The 27,740-nt window shown below is 45.5% G+C and overlaps 1 protein-coding gene and 1 long non-coding RNA gene across 2 annotated transcripts in view; one reads left to right on the top strand and one right to left on the bottom strand.

Annotated features, from left to right (window-relative positions):
• Window positions 1–27,740, top strand: part of LOC147245615 (sodium- and chloride-dependent GABA transporter 3-like) — a 35,758-nt gene that overhangs the window by 638 nt on the left and 7,380 nt on the right. Inside the window, exons 2-9 of the mRNA XM_086185269.1 lie at window positions 8,626–8,760; window positions 13,150–13,287; window positions 15,831–15,936; window positions 16,317–16,449; window positions 16,692–16,826; window positions 17,229–17,332; window positions 23,916–24,040; window positions 24,129–24,241. Coding sequence (XP_086041395.1) covers window positions 8,626–8,760; window positions 13,150–13,287; window positions 15,831–15,936; window positions 16,317–16,449; window positions 16,692–16,826; window positions 17,229–17,332; window positions 23,916–24,040; window positions 24,129–24,241 — 989 coding nt within the window. The remainder of the gene's footprint in view (window positions 1–8,625; window positions 8,761–13,149; window positions 13,288–15,830; window positions 15,937–16,316; window positions 16,450–16,691; window positions 16,827–17,228; window positions 17,333–23,915; window positions 24,041–24,128; window positions 24,242–27,740) is intronic.
• On the bottom strand, window positions 4,356–5,684 carry LOC147245616 (uncharacterized). Its single transcript, XR_015110067.1, has 3 exons — window positions 5,593–5,684; window positions 5,422–5,519; window positions 4,356–5,304 (listed from the first exon to the last, which is right to left on the bottom strand). It is a non-coding gene; the product is annotated as an uncharacterized LOC147245616 (long non-coding RNA).

Below are 27,740 nucleotides of genomic sequence, written 5' to 3'. Positions count from 1 at the left end.
AGACCTCACCATTTTCTATGTGTCGGGAAGTAAAGAACTGTGACTAAAGATTAATGTTGAATGTAAATAGCTTCAGGAAATCTTCTACCATTGGATTTAATGTTGAGCCAGTTATCAGCTAAAAAAAAAAAACAGTGTAAATTAAGTTTGTTTTATAAATTTGTACAAACAGATAAAGCAAATGTAGTTAATCTAACAGCAGCAGTTGCCCTCAGGTGTAGGGGTTTTGAAACAGGGTTTGCAAGTTTGTGCTCATTTCTGCGATTCTGTCAAAAGGGCTTTATATTGAATTATCAACGTGCCACCTGCAGAGTTGCACCCCAGGAAGTAGGACTTGTTCATGGTGACTGTGGAGAAGGTATCAATGATGTATATCTTGCATAAAAAACTTAAACAGAGGCTGGGTTGTAGCGGTGGTCAATGAGGCTTTTAAATACGTCGCGACTGAAGGACAGAGAATTTTTTACTCTTGTACAGCCAATGAGAGAAATTGAAAATGAGCATCATTTCCACTGCTTTTGGATGTCCACTGGGGCATTCAGTATCTTGCCTCGCCAGGTGCCACACACAATTTGCGGTGGTACTGCTCCGTTATTTTGTATCCGTAAGCATTCATGGAAATGTGCAGAAATAAGGATGAAATGAACACAGAGTACAAACAAAAGTCTACAATTCTACAATTCTACAATGTCATTTAGCAGACGCTTTTGTCCAAAGCGACGTACAACACAAGCAAGGATTCAGACTTAAGGAAAAACCCATAGTAGCGCAAAAGTGCTTCAGTTGTGATTTGGTCACAGGTACTGCCATCTAGTGGCAGAAGAAGTGTCGCCCCCCCCTCCCTCTTTTTTTTTTTTTTTTGACAAACATACAACATCATGCAACACAGTTAGTGCTACATAATCACTAAGTGCTGGGTCTTGGACCCTCTGACTTATTCTACCCCACAGGACAAAGAGGAGAAGAGTCAGGTTCAGTGCCTCGGTGCTCTCTGAACAATTGAGTCTTCAATTGTCTCTTAAAAGCAGAAAGGGACTCAGCAGAACGCACAGAGTTCGGTAGTTCGTTCCACCATTTGGGAACAACAGAAGAGAAGAGTCTGGCTAGAGATTTGGAGCAGCGCTGGGCTGGAAGCACCAGGCATCTTTGGCATGCAGAGCGTAGTGGGCGAGAAGGAGAGTAGACCTGGATCTGGGATTCCAGGTAGGCTGGAGCCGTTCTTGTGATTGTTTTGTGAGCCAAGAGAAGTGCCTTGAATTTGATTCTGGCTGCCACTGGAAGCCAGTGAAGAGAAACCAGCAGCGGGATGACATGAGCCCTTTTGGGCTGGTTGAAGACCAGACGTGCTGCTGCTGCTCCATTCTGGATCATCTGCAGAGGCTTGAATGAGCATGCAGGGAGGCCTGCCAGAAGAGAGTTGCAGTAGTCAATGCGTGAGATGACAAGAGCCTGAACCAGAAGCTGTGTGGTCTGTTGGGTCAGGAAGGGTCTGATCTTCCTGATGTTGTAGAGGGCATAACGGCAAGACCGAGAAACTGAGGCCACATGAACCTTAAAGGTCAGCTGGTCATCAATCATGACACCCAGGTTTCTGGCTGAATTTGTGGGCGCAAGTAGGCTCGAGTCAAGTTGGACACTGACCTGAGGCTGAACAGATGGACAAGCTAGAAATAACATAAGTCCCTGTTCAAATCTGTATTTAACATTGAGCAAAAATGGGCATGAAACTCCAAGGCTGAAAATGAGTCCCACTCCGGCCCTACACAATGGTACAGTGGTTCACACTGTTGCCTCTTAGCGAGAAGGTTCTGAGTTCAAGCATGGGGTCTTTCTGTGTGAGTCTCCATGTTCTCCCCATGCCTGCGTTGGTTCTCTCTGGTACTCTGGCTTCCTCCCACAGTCCAAAGACATGTATTTGGGGACTAGGCTGATTGGATACTTTAAACAGATCCAAGAGGGGAGGAGTCTAACTGGATACTCTCAATTTATTGTTGGCGTGTCTGTGAGTATAAGTGGTTGTCTAAAGGTTGCTCCCACTGGTGGGAGGGGGTGCCTGGGACATGGTAAAAAGGGAACTAATTTAAACTTGTGTAGGTCAGTATTACTCTGAGTTTTCAGCACTATTGTGTGTAATTAGGATAACTAGCTTGCATATAGTTTGTAAACTCTTGTGTCAGCTGTTTGCTATGTAGGATCAACTGTATTTTGTTAAGTCTGCACCTGGAGATCACCAGCAGTGGCTGTTTCCAGTTGAGTCCAATTTGTGTTTGGTAGTAACTAATCTAAGAAACCTGAGTTTAAGTGCCTTCCATGAGATGGATAATAGTAACATTTGGAGGCTTTCTGGAGGAGCCTACTGAAGAGTAACTGGAAGACTTCCCCAAAGAGCAACTTCTGCAGCTTGATCTACCTATCAAATTAAGATTTCTAATGATTATTAAAAAAAATCTGAAAAGAAATAATATGAAAGATTCCATCGGGAAAGAACTTGTAAAAGGAGGTGTCTTTGAGCCAACTCCACCTTCAGCTGTGGAGTAGCAGTGGGCGTATCGATCATGCGGTATCGGTATATCGGTACTCACACGCTACTCATTTGGCATCAATTTCCTTCAACAAATATTGATACTAACAAAAAATTGGGGTGCATGCGTAACTTTCAGCTGTTGTCAATAACATACTTCACTTACTATGTGCCGAGACACCCGTGTGGCGTCTTGAGCTGTCACATGACCTGAGACACGATTGAGCTGATACCACAGCCAGCCAGCAAGACTGGCTTGAATGCAGGAGCTGGACGAACACACAGAAAATAATGGCAGTTAGAAAAAGAAGCGTGGTGTGGTGTTATTCTTCACCACTCAAAAAGGTGATGGCAAGGTGCCAAGTGTGTAAAAAAAAGTACCAAAATACAAGAAATCACATTACCAAATTCAGAATTTTCTGGGAGAGGACCCGCAAACCTTCATCTGGCTTGCACCCACTCTTGAACAAAGGGCACCTTTCCTTAAGAACCTGTGGCCCAGGTGGCCATAGTTCATTATCTGTCTGCATCAATATTTGATAATGTGTCAATTGTTGAGTCAATGGCACACAACTGTCATTTGTGTCAAGAACTGTCAAGTGCAGTTTACTCCACGTGGTGATGGTAGTGTTGGGGGGGGGGGGCAAAATAAAAATCTGCTGAGGGCCCCCGAAAGGCTCAGACTGGCACTGCAAGCAGCACCACTCTCATTCCTCAGGGGACTGTCTGGTACTACCAAGCTGTGTGAGTTCAGAACTGTAGTTAAAGGGCTCAGGAATGGCCATAGACAAGGCCAAGTTGGGGAAAGCATTTTGTGATACATGGGCAGATACATGAGCTGGGTTTGTGTTTTGTTTCTCTGTCTTGCATCTTGGAATCTGAATCGGTCCAAGCGACACACAGGCAATGGCACTGTGGGTCTAGAAATGATCTGTGAATGATGAGGAACAGACACATAAGTTACTGTTGCTTTGCACAGCCAGCAGTGGTTTATTACAGACGATCAAAGTACTTTTTAAGTTTGACATTTTACTTTTTAATTATTCAAAATAACTTCAATAATATTGTCACACCGAGGTGTAGGCGAAGGTAGTGTAACTCCTCAGCACCAGACCAGAAATTCTCAACATGAGAAAGAATAGCAGACAGACACAGCAGGGCAAAGTTCAATGTGATTTATTTTCTCACAGTTCAAAAGTGGCAATTTACTTGGGGTGGTGCCAACATACCTTTAAATCAGGCAACACAGCAGCGCAAAAGACTGAACTGAGGGCCGAGCCCAAAAAGGAAACATGAACTCGTCTTCATAGGAGGAACTGGAAGGGCAATGTTCCTTCTAAGCTGCGCGCTTGCGCAATCGCGCACAGTCTCAGCACACAAGAAAATCTCTGCTGTGCATCGACTCAGTGAGTGACAGGTGTCCAGCCAATGATACGATACAGTTCACTTGGCAGCATTGGCAGTTCCTGCTTATATGTTGCAATTTCCCTGGTGGAACGTCCAAAAGGGATTAATAAAGTAATGTATGTGTATGTCTGTATGTGCCCTGCTTGTACGCAGCGTGGATCGTGTAGGTTACCTAGCCAACAACAGTGCGGCAGAGATAAGAGATGGGCCAGAGCTGGTAGCTCAGCGGTCGAGAGGTAAACCATCGAAAATCAATTAAAAAAAGTAAACCAATAGAAATTGCTGCTGTAATTTGATTCTTTTAATAAGCCATGTACCTCACAGGGTTTGGACAGGTGTGTGCGAAGCCTGTGTGGCCAGGGAAAGGGACGCTAATTTCACTAATACTGCGCAATAATTTTGAGAGGATTCTTCACAGTTGCCCAACAATGCCACCCTGGGAATTTCACCCAGAAAGTTTTATTTTTCTTACTAGGGGACAAGACACACACAGGTAAGTTCCATTCATCGGCTGGAGACGTGGTTTGTGGTATAAAAAAAAAAAAAAAAAAAAAGTATATATTTTATTTATAAATCAAGTTAAAATCAATCCGCAATCGGACATTCACATACACACCAAACAAAGGAAAAAAAGGGAAATTGATCAGGGCAGAGACTTCGAGGGGGGTGAGCGATTGTATCTGGGGGGAGTTCACCCAAATTAAAGAAATCAAAAATAAGTCACCCACACACGCACACCAGGAAGTGACCGTCACCTGGGAAACACAGCACACAAAGAGGGGACACCACCACCAGTCACCGGCCTCTGACACTGAAACAAGAAAAAAAACAAAAAAAACAATTTAAGAGTTGCACTCAAACCAAATGCAAAGATAATTCAATTGGTGGAACGAGTTAAATCAAAATAACCTATAGAAAGAATGAAATTATTTTAATCATTCAAATACAGCCCAAAATAAATAAAAGCAAAATACCTAATTCAAAGAAAACTAATAATTCAAAATACGATTTAACCAAAAAGGCGAACACAAATGAAAGAAAATTAACCCTGATCAGAAGAAACAAAAAGCAAATATTAATTCTATAAATCCAACTGAAACAAACTCACTCAAGAAGCCCAAAACAAGAAATTGAAATGAATACGAAAACTAAATAAATTAAACCAAAATTAATTCCACACCCAAACATCACTCATACAATTAAAAAAAAAAAATCCATCGGATTCAGCTCCGTTCAGGTGTGTGTCACCATGTGGACGCGCAGAGTGGGTAACTGCAGGAAATAGCCTCAAAGGGCCACCCGAAGCACCGAGCAGCCGAAGCAGCAAGGCTGTGTTTCCCCAACGCACGGCCACGCAGATTACCCTGATGGACAAGCTGGGTCAGCATAGACAAAGCAGCAGCGTCCAGTTGGTTGATTGTCCCTCATAAAATAGATCATTAGCACAGTTTTTGGCTGAAAATGACAGCTGCGGGCCAACAACAGGCACCTACTTTAGCTGAAGTGTATCAGCACGCACGCACGCACGTGCACACACACACGCTCATCCCACAGGGAAGGCAAGAGGGAGGGAGCCAGATGTCAGCATTTCCTAAGACCACACTAGCATTAGCCACTCGAATGTTACCATCATCATATGCAGAGAGAGGGAGAAGGAAACCTACCACTCACAAACGGAGAGCAGCACAGCAGCACAGAGCAGCATGCATACACACGCTGGATGTTGAACAAAGCCACTTCCACATGGAAGTGTTACGAAGCAGGAAGAGCAAGGCAGGGGCCGTCTTAAATGTGGGCACCTGTTCTCTGATAGGCTGACAGGCCATCAAGGTGTGTTCAAAGAACCTTGGGTGCTATGCCTGCTGCCACACCTGCATGACTCATGTTGCTCACCGTAATCCTCAGTGTGCTGAGGGAGCTTCAGTGTGTGCCCAGACACACGTTAGAGGGAACATTGTGGAAGGGTCCTGTGCATTGTGGCTTAGGCAGCAGTCCAAGGCGGGGGCCTTGGCTGTCTGAACCCCAGGCATGGAAGCTGGCTTTTGGGACATGGAATGTCACCTCTCTGGCAGGGAAGGAGCCAGAGCTAGTGGAAGAGGTTGAGCGTTACAGGCTAGATATAGTCGGCCTCATCTCGACACATAGCTCTGGGTCTAGAACCCAAGTCCTTCAGAGGGGTTGGACTCTCTCTTTCACTGGAGTTCTGGGTCCTGACTGTGGTCTGCACTTATGCGCTTACCACCAGTTCAGAGTACCCACTCTTTTTGGAGTCCTTGGGAAGAATACTGGATGGTGCTCCAACTGGGGACTCCATTGTCCTGCTGGGAGACTTCAACGCTCACATGGGCAATGACAGCGTGACCTGGAAGGGCGTGATTGAGAGGAACGGCAGGCCTGACCTGAACCCGAGTGGTGTGCAGTTATTTGACTTCTGTGCAAGTCACAGTTTGTCCATAACTCACACCATGTTTGAACAGAAGGATACCCACCGGTGCACGTGGCACCAGGACATCCTAGGTCGCAGGGCTACGATCGATTTTATAGTCGTATCATTTGACCTGCGACCGCATGTTCTGGACACTCGGGTGAAGAGAGGAGCTGAGCTGTCAACTGATCACCACCTGGTGGTGATTTGTTCCCAGTGAGGGTCGGACTCCGCCAAGGCTGCCCTTTGTTACCGGTTCTGTTCATAAACTTTATGGACAGAATTTCTAGGCGCAGCCGGGTGGTGGAGGGGGTCGAATTTGGTCGTGGGATGGTGTCATCTCTGCTTTTTGCGAATGATGTGGTCCTCTTAGCTCCTTCAGGCCACGACCTCCAGCTCTGGCTGGGACTGTACGCAGCCAAATGTGAAGTGGCTGGGATGAGAATCAGCACCTCCAAGTCTGAGGCCATGGTCCACAGCCGGAAAAGTGTGGCCTGCCCACTCCACTCCAGATTCAGTTTCAGATTCAGATACCTTTTATTGCCATTTGTGTCACACACAAAGGAATTTCTTTTGACGTTAACATGAGTGCATTCATTCTTTTTTTTCACAAAAAAAGCACACAAGACAACACAGTATAATCAAAATAAATACAAAGTGCATATTTATAGTTTGTAGTGCAACAATGTTCCCGGTGACGTAGTGCCAGGGACACTAGGGGGCAACGGTGGACAGGAAGCCAGAGCCAATAAGGAGTCTGGCAGCAGAGGGGAAAAAACTCTTTCAGTGGCGGGCCTTTGTGGCCTTTGGCAGTTGCAACCTTCTACCAGAGGGTAGCAGGTTGAGGAGGCCGTGGCCAGGGTGGGAGGGGTCAGCCATAATTTTCCTTGCCCTCTTCAGTGCCCTGGTGTCGTGCAGGGACTTGAGAGAGGGCAGAGGATGGCCAATCACCCTCTCTGTAGAACGAATCACCCGCTGCAGCTTGGAGATGTCTCTAGCAGCAGCAGCAGCAGGGAACCAGGTGACGATGGAGTGCATGAGGATGGACTCTACAATCGCCGTGTAGAACTGCACCATCATGAGGACAGCCTGAAGTTCTTCAGTTGCCGAAGGAAGAACAGCCTCTGCTGGGCCTTCTTCAGGAAGGCCATGATGTTCAGCTCCACTTCAGGTCCCGAGACATCGTTATGCCAAGGAACCAGCATGACTCCACCTGAGTCACCTGGGTGTCTCCCAGTGTGATGGGAGGAGGAGGGGCTGCATTTCTGCGGAAATCCACCACCATCTCCACTGTCTTAAGAGCATTAAGCTCCAAGTTCTGGTACAACACCAACTCCGCAGCCACTCTATCTCTTTCCTGTAGGCTGTCTCATCACCTTTGGAGATGAGACAAACCAGTGTGGTATCATCCTGTCTTGTTCACAATTGAGGGTAGGATGGAGCGGGAGATTGACAGGCGGATTGGGGCGGCATCCACCGTGATGCTGGTGCTAAACCAATCTGTTGTGGTAAAGAGGGAGCTTTGCCAAAAGGCGAGGGTCCCGATTTAACACTCAATCTACGTTCCAACCCTCACCTGTGGTCATGAGCTCTGGGTAATGACTGAAAGAACAAGATCCTGAATACAAGCAGCTGAAATGAGTTTCCTCCTCAGAGAGGTTGGGCTCTCCCTTAGAGACAGGGTGAGAAGCTCAGTCCTTCAGGAGGGACTCAGAGTAGAGCTGCTGCTCCTCCATGTAGATGAGTCAGTGGAGGTGGTTCAGGGATCTGGTGAGGATGCCTCCTGGACGCCTCCCTTGGGAGTTGTTCCAAGCATGTCCGGCCGGGAGGATGCCCCAAGGCCGACCCAGGACACGTTGGAGGGATTACATCTCTCGGCTGCCCTAGGAACGCCTCGGGATTCCCCCAGAAGAGCTGGTGGAAGTGGCTGGGGAGTGGACAGTCTGGGCTTCCTTGCTGAGGCTGCTGCCCCTGCGACCCGGACCAACCAGATAAAGCGGAGGACGACGATGACGACGTTTTTGGCTTCCCATCAAATGCAACTTCATTCCGATAAATGCTTTCAAAAACATTGCTCTTGGCCTGCAACCCAACATTAAATTTGAGTTTTGATAAATGACATTCCTTAGTTATTATGCCTGTAACATGTTTTTTTTTCTAAATTCTATATGAGGGTCACATTTATTTTTTATTTTCCTCTTTGTCTTTATTTTACATTGTCTGCCATGCCATGTCTGTGCTGCAGTACTCAAGTGTGTGTTTGTGTGTGCAGGTATCTTCCTGTTGCCTTACTGTTTCTTTGCTGTGCTGTGCGGTGTGCCGATGTTCCTGTTAGAGACTGTGATTGGTCAGCACACTCAGGAGGGCGCCATCACCTGCTGGAGGAAGCTCTGCCCTCTGGCGCAAGGTAACCCCTGGTGAAGATGACCATATACTTTCTGTTTTTGTTCTATTCAAAGCAAAGATGTTCAGGCTCCAATGAATGCCATACCCCAGATGCAGACACGCACTTAAATTTGGTTTCAACAGCAAGGTGTATTTATTGGAAGCCAGGTGAAGTTCTCAGAGTGGGTTGAAGTCCTAAGGTGACAGCAGAGATGGTTGGTTGAGAGTCACAGGGAGACAGAGACAAGAGGTTGGAGTGCAGACTACAGTTGGGCTTTGGTCACCAAAGAGCTGGAGCCAAGTTGAGGGAGGACAGCTCAGAAGGTGAACTGTGATATAAACTGTGGTGCCCGACCTGAAATGATGTCCTCTGGAATCCCATGTCGTCTGACAACACAGGGAGGTAGGTGTTGTTTCCTTCACTGAAGGTGGCTTGGGTAAGGCAACAAAGTGGGCTACTACAGTTAATATGACTGTATTGTTTTGAGATGGAGGTAAACCAGTAATAGAATCCAAAGCTATGTGTGACCATGGAAGACCGGGAATAGGAAGAGGTCTGAGTAACCCAGCTACTGGTGTGCGGGTGGTTTTATCTCAAGCATGCATAGTGCATCCTAGAACATGGCTCTGGAGCCCTGATATATAGTGGGCCACCTAAAATGGCACTTGGCCAATGATAGAGTCCAATTTTGTACAAGATGACAGGCAAACTTTGATGTATGAATCTACTGTAGAACTTGGGAGCGGACAGGATTGGGATGAACAGGCGGCCCAAAGGCCCATTTCCCAGGTCTGGGTGATGGAGCTGGGTTTCTTTTGGTTGGGATTCAGTTTCCCGAGATATGGCAGCAATGACCTGAGGAGCAGGTGAGATGTTTTCAGGTGGTGGAGTTTCTTCCTTAGCACTGAACTGTCAACAGAGGATGTCAGGCTTGATATATCTAAAACCAGGTCGATGCATGAGGGTGAATTGGAAGCATCTGATGAACAAAGCTCAACAAGGCTGAGGGGAGTTAAATCTCTTAGCAGACTGGATATAGGCAAGACTTTTATGGTCTGTCCAGACCACAAACTGTTGTGTTGAGCCCTCCAGCTGATGCCTCCACTCCTCCAAAGCCAGTTTAACAGCTAGAAGTTCTTGGTTACCCACATTATAGTTTGTTCAGCAGGGGATAACTGGCGTCAGTAGAATGCACAGAGATGTGACTCAAGACCCCTTCTTTGAGAAAGAACCGCCCTTGTACTAACATCTGAGGCATCCACCTCTGCTATGAAGTGGACCAGATGCAGGTGTGGGATGAGCCTGAAGGATCTCCGACTCCAACTCAACTCCAGACATACAAAAAGACAGGGGGAGACAAACACAAATGAGGAGAGGGAGAGAACAGAGGAAACCTAGGGGGGGAAAAAACATAGTAAACCCTTACAGAAGACACACTGAAGATGAGTAGAGTGCAACTACTTCTTTGATTCCAGTTTTAGGCAAAACTCTTTTGTTCCACCTTCATCTGTCCTTTTCCTATTAGCTCCTGAATGTTGTTCATTTCCATGAAAATCAAGCTGAGAAAATGACTGTAGAGGCCAAAGTGTGTCTGCATCCAGAACACAAGCCATGAGACACAGACCTCCACGTCTTCTGCTGCACAGTGCTGGTTCTTTTTGTAGTTTTATCAAATCATCTGTGACAGAGCCTCTTAAAATATAACAGTGATATCATTAATTGTCAGGAAGTCTCATTACTAAAATCAGTTACTTCTTAGTTATTAATTGGCCAGATATAGATGATTGTCAGTGTCAAACTACCCCCACACAGCATGGCACTGCTGGACAAAGTATGCAGCTGTAGACACCTCTGTCCCCCTGTCCTATCCTGGGAGCAGTGGTGGCTGAATGCGGGGGCATTGAGTAAGGTGTTGTATAGATACTCTGCCCAGATGAGTTGGCTGCTGCAGGTGGTGGGGCTGGAGGAGACCAGGCTGAGTACCTTCCTTTCCACTTACTGGTTGACATGCTCAGTTTTACTGTTGGTCTCAGGATGAAACCCTGAGGACCAACAGGTTAAACCACTGACCAGGGAACAAATCCCCTCCAGAGGCAAGAGTTGAACTGTGGTCCCTGACCAGTCACAGCAACGTGGTGTTATAGCCAGCGCTGTGTGCCACCAAAGACAATGAGAAATGAGACAGTATTTCTCTCAGTAGTTTAAAACTAAGTCTTTTAAGTGAAAGGTGTTGCATGAAACAATGCACAGCAGAAAATCAACATGACATGGATGTTCCATGTTTCATGTATGCATGATTTGAGCAATGTTCTTGTGTTGCCCATAACAAATACAACATAGTGGGTGTTTATTTCCACATACATCAGGGCAGTAAGATCTAGTTACAAGCATTCACAGGAAACATATTGTACTGCGTTAAAAGTGTGAACAGCCATGGACTTTATGAGTGAATGTAAGGTCATGTGACTAACCCGTATTTCCATTGGGCACAGCTCCATTGCTCCATCATCACATCTGTCCTCTGTAGTGACAAGCATGTACCACACTATATTAAACTGTGTTTAAACGCTCAAAGTGAAAAAAAAGCGAAACAAATACGTCACTTGATGCAAGTAATCTTTTGCCCTTCTGCCCAGGACAGGGCAAGAGGGAGGGGAGGGGCTTGTTTTCTAGATACCGAACCACACTTGTTTTACTCTGCATTCAGTATTCAGTCTGCAGACACCAAAGGGCCAAATGCCATCATGTCTCCCTGAATCACACCGACACGACTGAGTTGCATTCCAGCTGCATTGCTGACCGTGTCCGTCTGTCACTGGGTGCACCAGAACACAGATTAGTGAGTTATGGTTTTCTGCACACCAATGCTACTTGGCTGTCCTGAGGTGAATGTGTAGATGAAGTTGAATATTTTGAACTTTGAAAGATGCGATATTTGCCTCCTGAGCACAGCATCGCGCTGGTCTTTTGCACAAAGGAGGTATTTTAGGTTATCCCAAAGATTTACATATGATTTAACTGTGCCACAAAACATCAGTGGGAACATATCTTTAGCCTCAAGCAGCATTACCTTTATGTCATATTCTTCACAGTCACGTCATCATCATCACATCTCCCTCCTCCCTCTCACTGCCAACCCAAACTGAATCTATGTCTGGACTTTAGAGGAGAGCTGGAGAGCATTCATGGCTGAGACAGTGCTCTAACAACATCAGACAAAACACAACACCTCACAGCACAAGACATAATTGGTTTATTTCAATTTTCTTCTTTTTATGACAAGTAAGCTCAAATCAGAATTGAAATTAAAACTGAAATTCAGTTACAATGCCCAGCCCAGTTCTAGTCCAGACACAAAAGGGAACTGAACACTCCAGCCAGTGGCACCACTCCAACATGTTTTGACCCAAAACGGCATATCACAGGCACAAGAAATGGGGTTAGGAAAAACAGTTTATTGTACAAATTACGAAAGGTCATCATGAAGTCTCTCCTGAGAATGAGGGTTGGGCTGAGAGTCAACAGGACATTTGGGTGGAAAATCTCCCAGGAGGCTCCATCCAAGAGCGACAGGGGGCCAGAGAGAGAAGAAGATGAGTCAGCACCCTGATTCAATGCCACCAGAAGCTCCCTTTTAGCCACATTGTAATTTCTTTCATTGGGAAGAGAAGTCAAGAGACGAATGCGCATGGATGCAGTTTTTGATCTTTGGTAGACCTCCCCCTGACCCCCTCGAGGGCCTCTGCAGCCTTTGAGGACCAATTGAATTATGGGGAGGACTCCTTTGTCAAGGCTGAGAGAGGTGGGGCAAATGAGTTGAACAAGAGTATGACGCTGAGTGAAAGAGACAAAACAATGACATGCACATTGTGAATCCCAACTAAACACCGACCCAGAACAATTATCATGCTTGATAAACCATAAAGCACCACACCATGCACACCTGAATCTACAAACGTGTGGAAATTGTATAAACGTTTGTCAAGTCAAATAAAACATTTAAAAAAAAACTTTTTCCCAAAGGAAATTTGTTGTGAGTAAAAGTTCTATGCAGAGCTGCAAACAAGCAACATAAACCATCAACGCACAGTTAAAAAAAAACAGCCAGAAATATGATGGGTGTTTAAATACAAATAACAAATGAAACAAATACATCAAGTCTGACTGATTTTCTACAAACAGACTCCACTGCTCAGGTGAAGAGGGAGGTGACTGGGAGTCATGGGCACCATAATTGCATGGGCGTAGGGTTGGTTAAAGGAGGAGGAAGTGATTCCTCACTGAGTGTATTAACCTTGACTACTAACCCTATCTGTTCACATTCTCATTATATTGGTTTTATCAAATATCTCAGAGCTTCATATATTTCATATATTCAATACAGGAAATGTGAATATTTTTTCTCTCTAGGGGCTGGTTATTCCATCCTAATAATTCAGCTGTATGCTGCAATCTACATCATTATCCTGGCCTGGTCCCTCCTCTATCTTATTCACTGTTTCAGGGACCCTCTGCCCTGGGCCACCTGCAGCAACCCCTGGAACACAGGTTAGTGTGACCACTGGTGCAGGTACACAATAAAGTGACATTGATGATCTGATTGAGACAGACAAGAGAAGCTGAATTTAAATACAAACTCCACCAATGCTACAAGAAACCGGTGCAGAGCACGAGCAGGAAGAAGCTAATAGTACAAGAAGCACTGGGAACAGACGGACAAATGCTGCGTCTGAACTGCCAAGTACCAACCTACGTCCTCCTGCTACGACCTACCGCTATGTCCTACTCCTACAACCTAAACACAGCAGTACCATTCAGACACCCTAGAACAGGGGTGTCAAACTGGTCCAGTAAAGGGCCGTGTGGCTGCAGGTTTTCATTCCCACCAAGCAAAAGCAACACCTGATTCTACTTAAATCAACTAAGCTGTGTGGACACAGCTTGATTGTTGGATCAGGTGTTGCTTTTGCTTGGTTGGAATGAAAACCTGCAGCCACACGGCCCTTTACTGGATCAGTTTGACACCCCTGCCCTAGAAGATTGGTGGTGAAGCACGACCTCTGCTGGCAGAGCACAGATACCGCAATTAGGTAGACAGCACCAACAGAAGCCCCACCTGCTGGCCTGGCTGTAGTACTGCACTCCACTCTGAACACAGCTTTCACTCATTCTCTATTATTAAGCACATTAATGCACCTTTAGTCATCAACAATGACTATAAATGTTGGTGCTGCACCAGAATGGGAGATTGTTGGTGGTGCAAACTTTGCCTGTGCGTCCACAAGTTTTTAGGGGACGAAGAAGAAGTCCGCGGTGCATTGTGGGCCATAGGTTGCTCTGTAGGATGCACCTGAACTGACCTACAATGTGGGCCTGTTTAGCTGGAATTTAGGTTGCAATGTAGGTCGCTACTCGCGCCAGTTGTGGTTTCGGACAGCCGACGACCTGCTCTGAGACCTAAGATCCGACCTACTTGGCAATTCGGATGCAGCAAAAGTCTCATAAACTGACAAGACACAGGGGAGACAAAAAAGGTGGGAACAGACAAAGACAGGAAGTAACACATGAGGGTAGTGAATTTCAACATAAAACAGGAACTGACAATGACTAAGTTCATGACACAAACACAATGCAAAGCTCCAGAGTAAAGAGTCCATTCTAATGCAAACTAAAAATCCCAAATTAAAGTTGAAATGGTCCAGTTTGGGCTGTGACAAGTTTCAAACCAATACAGTGTCATCACTGCATCTCAATTTCCTGTTTAGCCTTTGCATGTGCTTCCTTTATCATGATCTGTCTTTAGTTCCTGTTATATTATTTTGTAGTTAGAGTCCTGTCTTCCTGTGTGCTCCTTGCTGTGATTACCTCAGGTGTCTCTCCTGTGTATGATTGCACCATCTGTGTCTTATTTCTTAAGTATTTAACCTCTGCGTTTCCTGTTGTCTGGCGTCGTTCATTAGCACTGTCATTCTTCATGTCACGGTCCCTGCTCCTGCCTGTTTCCCGCAAGTCCTTGGTTCTCAGTCTTGTGTTGAACTTATTTTGGTTTGTACATTGAGTCTGTCCAGGACTTGGGCACCCTTTTGTTGCAACATTGTTTTCTACCTGGAACTTGAATTCCCTGTGTTGTTTTTGCCTTTTTTGCATAAATACTTTTGTTACACTCCCTTTGGCTGCAATCTACATTTTGGGTCAAGTTCCCATAAACCCTGACAGAATGAGCTGACCAAAAAAAGGACAGAGCAGACGAGTCCCACTGGGTGGGGAAAGCCCGGGCACCAGGCATTCATGCACAGGCCCCTACCCAGGCCACACAGAGTCTTTCACTTATTCTCCATGAAGAGTCTCTGAACTGATCTTTGTCTGGCCCTTCCCCTAGAACCAGCCTAGTTCTAGGGAGACCCTACCAGAAACAAAATGCCCCTGACAGCATAGCTCCTAGGGTCCTTAGGACCCTCAAACTCCTCCGCCACGATAAGATGATGGTTCCAGGAAGAGGTGTATGTGTGTTTCATTTGTTTTATTTATTAGTGTTTAAATGAACTGACAGTGTGTCTGGGGATGTGTTTACTACTGCTCTACTTTTCTATCAATCTGCAGCCTGTCATTCAATCTGATGTAGAAAAAGAGACGATCTTCACTCAGTCGTGTGTCAGCACCGGGTCAGCTCACCTATGCCTCTCTACTTATTTGTTAATCTCCAAACAGAAGCAGGTTGATGGAGGAACAAATCCTGAACCGTGAACAAACAGCAATCACATAAATGCAGCCCTCACCGGAGCACAGACACTGACACATTGTTCCTGGATCTGCAGATGAAACAAGTACAAATGCACATCTCACCCAGATGATGTAACCTCAACTAGACCTGAAAATAAACACCAGAGTGTGGATCAGTCAACAGTCCCTTCTTTGTTCTACAGTCTTAAGCAAACGGCTCATATTGTCAGAGAGCAGAGAATGGTGGAGATTTGAAACATCTGAAGTCTGTAATGCAACAGACACCAGCAGACCGTAGCAGAGCCTGCTGGGGGGGGGGGGGGGGGCATCCAGCCAGTAAGCAACATAGTGATTAATCTTGTCACCAACAGAAAGCTGTGTGGAGCTCACCTCTGCTAACTGGACTGCTCAACACAGCCTGACAGTCAACTGGACATCTGGAAATCTCACCACGTCTTCTGTCTCTGAGTTCTGGGAGTAAGTCAGTGTTGTGTGAAGCTATTGATGTTTCAGCCAGACAGAAATGGCTCCATGCATGAAGTAAATTCTGTTGATCATCCGTCTGTCAGAGCAGCAGTACGCCAAATCTACCAGGCTAATTTGGATGACAGTTGGTGGGTGGGGTGGAGCAGGACCAGGAACCTTTATTTTTGTAACAATTTTATAAAAATGTACTACACTGGCCTGGACAGCACTCTGCCTGGAGGTCCTCATGTTGAATATCTGATCAGAAACTGTTTTCCTTTGATTTTGAAGCAAATCCCAGGTGTTCATGGACCTTGGTGGAGGTCAGTGCTCCCAGGATGTATTTCTAGTTTTGCATGTGACTATTGTTGTCTGTCTGATGTCCCATAAAGGAGAGAATTGTTGTCCATCTCCGGAGGAATAGAGGAGGTGGGGACGGTGAAGTGGGAGCTGATCTTGTGTCTCCTGGTTTGCTGGCTGACCTGTTACTTCAGCACCTGGAAAGGAGTCCACTCCACTGGAAAGGTCTGTGAACATGCTGGTCTAAGGATTCTGGTGTAGAACCTGTATAAAGGAACATACATGTTACTGGCTTTGCCACATATAAAGCAAAGTTTTTGATGCACTGGAGGCTATTCCTTTGACCCACAACGTTCTCAACAGACTTACAATTTGTCTTCTAACATACGGAGCAGTTCAAAGACACAACCATCACCTGGGATTGTGCTGCATGTGGCCAACGTGCTGAATGAGAGCTGACATTTCAGGTGGTGTACTTCACGGCGCTGTTCCCCTATGTGATGCTGGCCATCCTGCTGGTCAGGGGGCTGACGCTGCCAGGAGCCTGGCAGGGCGTGGTCTACTACCTGTATCCAGATCCCTCTCGCCTGGCAGACCTTCAGGTGATACACAATCACTCCTTTTAACTCATAGTGAGAACATGATGCTGTTCACTGGTTAGTGAGGGAAAGAATGAGGTCTATCATCTTGAGCAGCCGCACCTCAACTCTGCAGGACTTCAGCTGGGAGAAGATCTTACTGGTTACTTTGAACTGCAGGGTTTACAAGTATAATGTACATGCATCCTTCTGGTTCAGCCACAGTTTCTTAGAAACCTCTTCATCTCCTCTAGAGGAACAAAGTAGTGCTACAAGAACAGAGACTGGTGCAAGCCTGTTCAGGTGTTTGATTGCGTAAAACTGAATCATGTGTGAGGTGTGGATGCAGACAGAGAACCGAGGCTACACAGTTGTAGATGGAACAGTCTTACAAAATTTCTATTGTTCTCTGTTGTTCTTTCACAGGTGTGGATGGAAGCTTGTGCTCAGGTTCTCTTCTCCTATGGTGTTGCATCAGGGACCATTATCACTCTGAGCAGCTACAACAAAATCAAGAACAACTGTTACAGGTCAGCCTATGATCAGAAATTCCAGGAATTTACGGATGGATCGTCTGCATGTTGAGTTCTCAGGACAGTAAAGTTGAGCTGTGTGTTTGTACAACCCGACATGTTTTGATTGATTCATTTTGATTGGCCTTGTGTCAGTGTTGAAACAATTTGCTTTTCATGAATACAAGGAAGGTGTCTTCTGTTTTCCTCAAAAGATCCAAGATTTTTTCTCTTTTTAAAATTTTTCTATGTTTATGATTCCACACCGGCAAAAAGCCATGTTTGTTGGTTCCCCTCCACAGTCTTATTAAAGGTGGGATTATTAAGCAGCCACCATGTGCTCCAGCATGCACCCAGAGCCAACAGGGAACCTGTGCAATGGTGTAATCTAGTCTATCTCGGTCCAGATTCGAACTGAGCAAGTTTTTCAGCTATCAGCCAGGTCCATATGGCACATCAACCTGCACAGAGCAGATTGAGCAGGAGAGGAAGTTCCCACACGAATGGCATCGTGAAGGGGTAGTCCATCAAGTTCGGCCTCAGGCCAATTTGTGTTACGTCACTAGACGGCAGCAAGGACATCAGATGAGGCGAACATGAAACTGAAGAATAAACTACTTTTGAGTGTCTTTTTGCTAACATGTTAAACATTGGTGGCTAACAAGAGCATGTGTCATGACACTTTTAAAAAGTCTTGAAGAAAGTTAAGAGTCGTAGAACAAAGAAAGAAGACTGGGTCTGAGTCTCAGCGTGAGCTTTAAGTACAAGGAGATGGACCCAACAATGCAGAGGAGGCAAAGTCAAAGTCAACTTTATTGGCAAATATTTCAGTCCTCTCAGACCCACGGTGCAACAACAGGCAGGAATAGTATCAGGACAAAAAACAAAAAATAAATACATAGACAACATTTAAAGTAAATATTTGACATTTACAGCACTGATGGTATTTCCTGAGGTAGTGTGTTCTAGTGCAAATAGTGCATTGTAGTGAATAGTGCAATGGGAGATTGTCATGTGTAGACACCGAGGGTTCTCAGAGGGAAGGAGTAGTCAAAACCAAGTGTGTATCTTTGATAAATCAAAATAGCTGCAGGAAAAAACCTAACTGAGAGCCACAAGCTGGGAGCAAAGAAACTGACAAAGGACAGGGGAGACAGCGGACTTAAGAACCCTGGGGTAAATAAGGTGATGGGGAACGGGGGTGACACATTGGGTGGGGAGTGACTCAGGCAACCAGGAGACAAGGGAGAGTGTAGTTACCTGAAAACAAGATGAGGGGTTTGACAACAAACTACAGCAGGAAGCACAGGACACAAATGTGATGACAAAATAAAAGACAGCCCATGAGCCATGACACCTGTGGCTGCAGCAGCAGCAGCAGCATCCCAGTTGGAGGTGCCACATCCCAGCATATAGTTACCACTACGAACCAGTGACTGACAGAGCTGATGGTGACAGTGGTGGAGGGACCAGCTTCTGACAGGAAGATGTCATCACCCTAGTGACACAGGTCACTACCCTTCACACAGATGCGCTGGAGGATGATGTCATACCAGACGCTCATGTGGACCGTTCAAGATACACAGCGTTTAGTTTCCTTCAATAATTTTTAGGATAAAAGCTTTTCATTTCGCTCAAAATTTTAGTTTGATTTTTACTGATAAACAAAGAACTCAAATAAAATGCCAAAATTTAGATTATAATATAAAATAATTTAATGTCATTGATGGGGCGCCAGTTTTGGCCTGTTGGTGACATAGTGGCTGGCATAGTGTATCTGGACAGTTTTCAAAATAAAACCCCATAACCATAAATCGTGTTTACAAAAAAAACAAAAGTATGATCAATGATAATCTCATTATCAACATTCATGGAAAAGAAACACACAAACCAAGAGGCAATGACCACATCAGCAGAGTATGAGCAAGTTGACAAGACTGGGTGGGCAGCTGAGGGCCCCCATCCCCTACTCGAAGCATCTACCCCAGCTTTGGCTATATTGTGACAGCTTGTATGCAAGGTGGACCCTAAGGGAGACAGTGTGAACAAGGGTTCATTTGGGAAAAAATGACAACTCAAAAGGGGCTGCACGGTGGTGCAGTGGTCAGCACTGTGGCCTCACAGCAAGAAGGTTCCGGGTTCGAGTCCCGGCTCAGGCGCGGGACCTTTCTGTGTGGAGTTTGCATGTTCTCCCCATGCCTGCGTGGGTTCTCTCTGGTACTCCAGCTTCCTCCCATCGTCCAAAGACATGCAATTTGGATTCTCTAAATTGACCGTGGGTATGAATGTGAGTGTGAATGGTTGTTCGTCTCTGTGTGTTGGCCCTGCGATGGACTGGCAACCTGTCCAGGGTGAACCCCGCCTCTCTGGGATGCTGGGATAGGCTCCTGCCCCCGCGACCCTTTTTAGTAAGGAATAAGCAGACGATGATGGACAATGGATGGACAACTCAAAAGACCGCTTTGGGTGGCGGTGAAGGTGGCGGTGGCTGCAGGCCGGCTGACAGTGAGGACACAGTCGTACCTTGGTAACCAGGCTTTTCTGGAGTGGTGATGGCTGGACTGACCCCCAGCCACGCCCCCGAAGCCACCACCTCCTCTGCTTGAGAGATGAGAAAAAAGGAAACACAACACAGCCATAAACTCCATGAAAACACAAGACAAAATGACAAAAAACACCCAGTCCACAGGGGTAAACATTCTGGTGTGGCTTCACTTGACAAAATGCCCACAAACACAAGACGATGGAAGTTTGAGTTTTCCACAAACTAACCTATGTTATCTTCATCATAGCCAAGTATGTCAGCACCCTCAACATGTACTTCTCCCTAGAAGGCTTAAAGACTGGATGTTAGCTCTGTAAATGTTCAGCTCTCCATACCATCACAGGCTTTGACATGATCCTCATTACAGACAGAAAAGTAGCCAGGAACCTGAAATTACTTTCTGGTACCAGACTCCCCCCTCTGAGAAGCTACATGGATGATGTGAGCAGCATCCTTCAGACATCAAGGCTCTTGTCGAACCTTTATTAGCTGACACAAGTATTTCAAGTCAAGCCTCTCAGTAAGAAGCTCTGTAGATCTGGCTTGAGTTACACTCAAAACTGAAGTTGTGTAAACGGTCAAAACTATGAGCTGGCATATCATGTATCATTCTCTGTACATATCATTCCTTCAATCTTCAACCAAAGACCTTATGACAATATGCTCTCACAAGTGTCGAGACATAATGGACTTACTAATTTGTTCCAACAGAAAAACATCAAATATTAAGATTTCACAATGCAGAACAGAGAATCAGACTGGTAAGACAAAAGTTATATGAATTCAGAAATAAGCCAAATAAGTATCTGGCTCGGTTGGTTAATAAGAAATCGGACTCAGGTTGTATCTCAGCTATCAAAGATAGTGGGGGTAAGAGAAGAACTGATTTAGAAAATATTAAAGTATTTGAAGCATATTATAATCAATTATACAAGAGCAATCAGCCTCTGCCAGATCAGAAGTTTTCTGAGCTTTTCTTGTCCAGTCTTGTGCGACCTGAGTTCACAAATCTGCAGAAAGAAAAGCTAAATGGACCAATAATGGAGCAGGAGGTTAAAGTTGCAGAGGCCAATATTAGCCTTAAACTGAGGAACGGAAAGGCTGATGACGGATGCGCGTCATATAGGCCTATAAGTCTCTTAAATACAGATCTCAAGTTATTGTCTAAGACCCTCGCTCTGCGCCTGGAAACAGTTTTACCTGCTATTATTAATAACGACCAAACAGGATTTATTGGTGGTAGGAATTCATGTGGTAATATGAGGAGGCTTCTCAATATTATCCAGCTGTCACAATCTAGGAAACGTGACAGTATGGTTGTTAGTCTGGACGCAGAGAAGGCTTTCGATCAGGTCAAGTGGCCATATCTCTTCTCTACTCTGGACACACGAGGCCAAGGTGAAGCATTTCTTTGCTGGGTGAAGCTTTTATACGACAAGCTTCACCCCGGCTGGGTCGTGGTACTAGACAGGGGTGCCCCCTGTCCCCATTGCTTTTTGCAATTGGGATTGAGCCCCTGGCAGAGGCCATCAGGCATGCCCCCTCTATTTCATGTATATCAGTCAGTGAAAAAATTCATAAAATATCCTTGTATACTGACGATGTTCTCCTGTTTCTTACCAAGCCAGAAGCATCAATACCAGCAACGCTTGACATGATTGGTTGTTTCAGTCAATGTTCTGGTTACAAATTAATTTTTCAAAATCAGAAGTATTCCCTCTGGGTAATCTCTGCCACTCAAATCTCTCACCCCCCTTCTCCTGCCCTGTCAGATGGGCGCCACAGGGCTTTACATATCTAGGTGTTGCAATCACTCCATTCCTCCACCAATTATATGCTGTCAGTTGTACACCTTTACTTCAACGTATACATGAGGACCTTGAAAGATGGGCTTCCTTGCTGCTATCCATGTTAGGCAGAATTTCTTTACTGAAGATTAATGTTTTACCAAAACTCCTGTATGTATTTCAGATGCTCCCCATTTTGCTTTCTAAAAGACTGATCAAGGAACTGAGTGGTAGATTTAGTACATTTATATGGAACAGGAAAAGACACCATATGAGATATGAGTTTTTCCAGACTTATTACGCTTAAAGAAAAAGGCGGTCTGTCAGTCCCTAAGATTAGGCTGTACCAACTGGCCTCACAGCTATGTTACATTGCTGACTGGATCAAAAATGATAATGAATCTACATGGTTGGACTTAGAATCCTCACAGATTAATTAACCCCTTGTGTGGTCTGCATCTGAACAAAAAAAAATTAAAAGTCTTGCTGGTGACAACATGATTACAAACGCAACTATTAACGGCTCCAGGGCTATAAGGAAATTAGAAGGTCTTGAGGGGCAGCTGTCCTCCCTTTCACCAGTATGTGGTAACATAGATTTCTTACCTGGCGCTACAGATAGGGGTTTTGAGTGATGGAGAAGTAAGGGCATTTTTACTATTGGGCACTTATATGAAAAGAATGTAATGCTGTCATTCAAGTTCATGAAAAGTATAGCCTTTCACAAGAAGAGATTTTCAGATATCTTCAGATACAGTTTTTTAAACAGCCAGACAGACACAGGGCTCAAGTATCAACTCTCCTCATTGAAAAATATCATCTCTACTGGAAAGAAAAAGGAATTCTTAAATATTCATCGTCTTCATCTTATTCCTACACATTAAGGGTCGCTGGGGGCTGGAGCCTATCCCAGCATCTATGGGCGAGAGGCGGGGTTCACCCTGGACAGGTCACCAGTCCATCACAGGGCCAACACACAGAGACGAACAACCATTCACACTCACATTCATACCTACGGTCAATTTAGAGTATCAATCAGCCTCGTCCCCAAATTGCATGTCTTTGGACGGTGGGAGGTAGCCGGAGTACCCGGGGAAACCCACGCAGGCACTGGGAGAACATGCAAACTCCACACAGAAAGATCCCACGCCCGAGCCGGGACTCAAACCCGGAACCTTCTTGCTGTGAGGCCACAATGCTAACCACTGCACCACCGTGCAGCCTGTATTCTTAAATATGACAAAGGTAAACCTACTTTTACAAGCAGGGATTGGACTGATCTTTATTTGAATGTTGATGAGGGCGTATGGGAACAGATATGGCAATCAGCAAACGCTATCTGGGTCTGCAAGTGGACGAGAGAAACCCAATTCAGTCACTGTCTGCAGATCACGTCACAGTTCAGACACAAACTGGATAACAGTAAACCAGAACTGTGCGCTACATGTACTGTCGAGGTGGGGAGATTTATTCATTGTATTTGAACTTGTAGATATATTCATAAATACTGACAAGATGTAGAAAATCATTTACTTTTAATTTTTGACATCAAACCTAAAAAAGACCCATTGTGTCTCCTGTTTGGCCTGGCGGACACACAACTCAAGAGTGCACACTCCAAAAGACTCTTCTCTATTCTCACTTTTTGTGCAAGGAAGAGCATATTGCTGAAGTGGATTGACTGTAAATCCCCCGCAATAGCTGGATGGCATAAATTAGCTATGGAATACTTCACACTCAGGTCCAGATGTATGACAGAAGTTTTCTATAACATGTGGTCCCCATTCCTGACTTATATTTGTACAAGACTAGCAGCCATTGTGCTGAAAGGCCTGGTGGTTATTCTCTTTATAACTGAGAAAACACACACTGAGAAAACACAGTAAACACACAGGGGTTACAAGTTAGGATGCACTCGACGTTAATGAAGCTGCAGTGGTGGGTTGTAAGAACTGGATGCTGTGCTTGGGGAGACACCCCCCACTCTTACTTTTATACATCACACATGTCTTTTTTGTTGATGTCCAACAACGATACGGCCCATCCCTTCTTGTTCTTGTTGTTTTAGTTGTTTTTGTCGAAGACAGCACTCTTCATTTGTTTTGTGGCTGTCTATGCTGACTTGTGTCTGTGTACATGTATAGCAGGCTACTCATAATGACGTGATATATATGAAGGAAAAGAAACTGTATTTTTCTCTTTATATTAAGAATGGCGTTAGTGCCTGAGTGAAGACACACTGGAGTCCATTGTCTGTGTGTGTCTGCAGGGACAGTCTCTGGTTGTGTCTGCTCAACAGTGCCACCAGCTTTGTTGCTGGCTTTGCGGTCTTCTCAGCTCTGGGCTTCATGGCCCACAAACAGGGGATTCCTATCCACTTGGTGGTTGACTCAGGTACCATTGAGACACCAAAGCTGTCTTTGGAATCTGACTGACTGCATTCAGCAACCCAACACTGGAATGCTCCTCTTTGTCCTCTCAGGTCCTGATCTGGCCTTCATTGCGTTTCCTCAGGCTGTCGCCATGATGCCCCTGCCTCAGCTGTGGGCTGCCTGTTTCTTCATCATGCTCCTTCTTCTGGGACTGGACACAGTGGTAAGACCAGTTCTGATAATCTCATTCAACTTTTCTCTGTTCTGGTTCTACCGCCACCAACAGCAATTGTGGCCTTTGTGGAGAAGCCACAAGTCTTCAAGTTAGTAAGGATTCTGACATGTTCCTCCAGCTCAGCAGGTGGATTTAAAGATGACTGTGACAAGAATTAAAAAAAAACAGTTTACTGCCTGTTACAGATCTGTATGAAAACGCTGAATCAACAACCACACCAGTGAAGCGAAACCCAATGCACAGACAGACTCAGTTCAGTGATCAAATACCAGTAGGTGTTAACAAGAGGAATAAGCAATAAAGTAGCCTGAGCCACGACTATACCTACAACCCAGGGGGCCTACCATGGGGGGACGTGTTTGTGCGTGTGTGTTGGAATGGGATGTGGGGATTATTAATGAATGGATGCGTGTAAAGAGTAAATCAGAAAAGGGTGTTGGAAAGTGTGCTGCAAGAATCTGCAGGGAAGAAAGATGGAGGAGTTGATTGGTCAGGGATGGAGATGTCACAAGGTGTGGAGGGAGTCCCAGCACTGATTGGTGAAGAGGTCTGAGTTGCATCACAGGATGCAGCTGGGCCAGAGAGCGTGGAAGGGAGAATTTCCCAGAGTATTGGTGTCGGGTTCAAGGTGCGTAGTCCCGGGAAGGGGGAGAAGCGGCAGCCTTGTTGGATCCCAGAGATTAGATGGGAAAGTGCAGGCGTTGTGTCCGAGGTGCATCGTCCCAGGAGGGGAGAGGAATGAGGGTTGTGGGGCACGGTTGAATCCTGGGGATATGTTGATTTTGGCGTTGGTGTAGTCAAGTTTGCAGTGGAGCAGGAGTCAGGATTGACTTTTCATAGCGCAGTACACTCAGGCACTGAGGTTACTGAGCAGTAGCTTTTTATAGACTCCCAGCAGCGCAGATGAACAGGATCAGCCTGATTAAAGATGAGCAGCACCTGGCTCGTAACTGGCTGGATGTAGTCATGTGACCCCAGTTTGGGGTAAGGACTCATTCCCTACCTGAAATGGATAATCTACTGTTGCCTGCAGAGAGCCATTGGGGTTTATTTTAAACATAGCAAAAGCTGACACGGTTAAGTGCAAGCATCAGTGCTAGTTTCAATCAGTCACCTGGCTGGTCAACTGATTGTAAGGCCTAGGTTTGTCTGCACCAGCCAAATCAGGAGTGTCAAGAAGGCCAAGTTTTCACAGGACACTGAGGATTATAAACCAAAATCTCAAGCAAAATCCCAGCAAAATGAGGGACAACGCACATGGCTTGGACACTAACGACAACAAGGAAATCACAGGCTATGGCTTTCTCCCGGTTTTGTATGATTTAGGCTCTGATGTGAGAGGCCAATCAGAGCATGGAGCATCTTTTTTAGGATATGCCCCAAGAAATCCACATCAATGGCAGACAGATAAACTGCTCCCAAGCACAAACGGTACCGAAGAAGTCAGCGGAAAAGGACAGAGGCAGTCTCGCTCTCAGATCAGCAGGAGGGCACGGGAATGTATTTTTCTGAAAAGACTTTGTCCAACACTTGTGTGTCAGCTTTAAGTAAGGACTGAGTTTTGTCCCACCCACACGAATGATTTTGAGACAATTATTGATTTCCAAAATCCTGTGATTGTGGGAATTTTTCCATTCCGATATGAGAGACTGTGTGACCAGGAGTGCTTCTCCTCTGGATCAGGTCAGCTCTTCTGCCGCCTCTGCCCCGAGTGAGTTAGCCCAAAAATGCTTCAAGAAAATATCTACATTCATTCCTCCAAAGCAACAAACCACATTTCTTGACACTTACTCTTGTTTAGTTGAGAATGATGTAAAGGGCTAATTAAAAAAGAAAAAAGAATACAAAATGTATAAGCTAACCCTAACCTGTCGAAAGAGGGAAGAGAAACTGGAATGGATTTGAGGAAGGATAAGATGATTGTAGTACAACCTGCCTATAAAGGGGAGCTGTCGTTTTGCAGTGGATTATGAGAGTGAAATTAAAAGACAACTAAGTCACAAGATTCTATAAGAAACTATCCTCTGATCCTAAAAAAAGGTAAACACCCCGGGTGCATTCCCAACAAGATGACTTCAACAATAATGTGCTTGATAAAAAGTCTTTGAGTTTCTAAAAGTTGAACATTCATTGATCCCTGTAATTTACACACTCCCAAAAGTGTACAAGGGCTTGGATACCCCTTTGAAGAGAAGACCCATTGTTAGTGGGATTGGTTCCCTCACAGAAAATATATTGGCTTATGTTGATTCCATCCTTCCCTCCATCTTCTCCTGTTCAGGGTGGTGGGGGTGGAGCCTATCCCAGCAGCCTTCCCCCTGGACAGGTCACCAGTCCATGGCAGGGCCAACACATATAGACAGACAACCATTGGCTCTCCCAGCCACGCCTACGGTCAATTTAGAGTCTGGATTAATCTGGTCCCCTCTTGATGTCTTTGGACTCTGGGAGGAAGCTGGAGTACCAGAGAGAACCCAGCAGGAACAGGGAGAACATGGAGACTCACCCAAAAAGACCCTGTGACCAAGCCGGGACTCGAACCCAGAATCTTCTTGCTGTGAGGCGAAAGTGCTGACCACTGCTCCACCGTGCCGGGCTTATGCTGATTATTTTATTGAATCAGAAGTGGTCACCCTTCCTTCCTATATACGTGATTCTATCAAATTTATCAATACACTGAAAACCTTTGATGTTACCTCTGACAAATTGCTGCTAGCTACGTTGGATGTTCAGACTTTGTTCACAAATATTCCACACAACGGCCTTGAGGCACTTCGGTATTTTTGTCTTTAAATCAGTCTGAGCCTAAACCCAGCATTGAGTGTATACAAGTCAGGTCAAGTCAGGTTTATTTGTGTGGCACCAAACCCCAACCAAAGTGCTGTCCTGACTCTTTCCAAGTAGAGCAGGTCCAGCACCTCCCTTCTTCAATGAATCTCCACCCAACAATTCTCCATCAGCAAGCACATCCTGCAACAGCAGCCACCAGAACCTTCCTTTACCAGCAGGAAGGTGGAGCAGATGCAGGATCAGTGGGGACGAAGAGAGAGCAGGGGCTTCATGTATCAACGCTGTTGGATCGGCGCTCACATTCAGATGTATCAACGTGAAAAGTTTGTTGATTCTTGCGCTGTTTCACGCCAACTCTGGAGGTACCATAGAAGTTGGCGGAGAGCCGATTCTTGAGTTGACTGCACTTTGGTCTGTTGGCGACACCCTGTGGCGGTGTTTAGTAACTGACAGTATTTGACAACCGCACATACTGTACATCGGGCACAAAAAAGCCTTCAACACAAACACCTGCTGGCATTACTGAAGCGGCTATAAAAGAGCCTTCACGATTGTGCTGAATGTGCAACTTTCAATAATGGCAGCACTTTTTGGAGGATGTGGCAAACGGGTTAATCAGACAGGAGTGGCAGGGTCTGCTGCACAATTCTGACGAGTGGCTGATGAGCCGGTTCAGGCTACCGCGGGCCATCCTCCT

The sequence above is a fragment of the Aulostomus chinensis genome, chromosome 18 (assembly GCF_037954235.1).
Source record: "Aulostomus chinensis isolate RoL2024-O1b breed Wild chromosome 18, RoL_Achi_v1.0, whole genome shotgun sequence".
NCBI lineage: Eukaryota > Metazoa > Chordata > Actinopteri > Syngnathiformes > Aulostomidae > Aulostomus > Aulostomus chinensis.
This window is presented reverse-complemented; position numbering and strand designations above follow the sequence as displayed.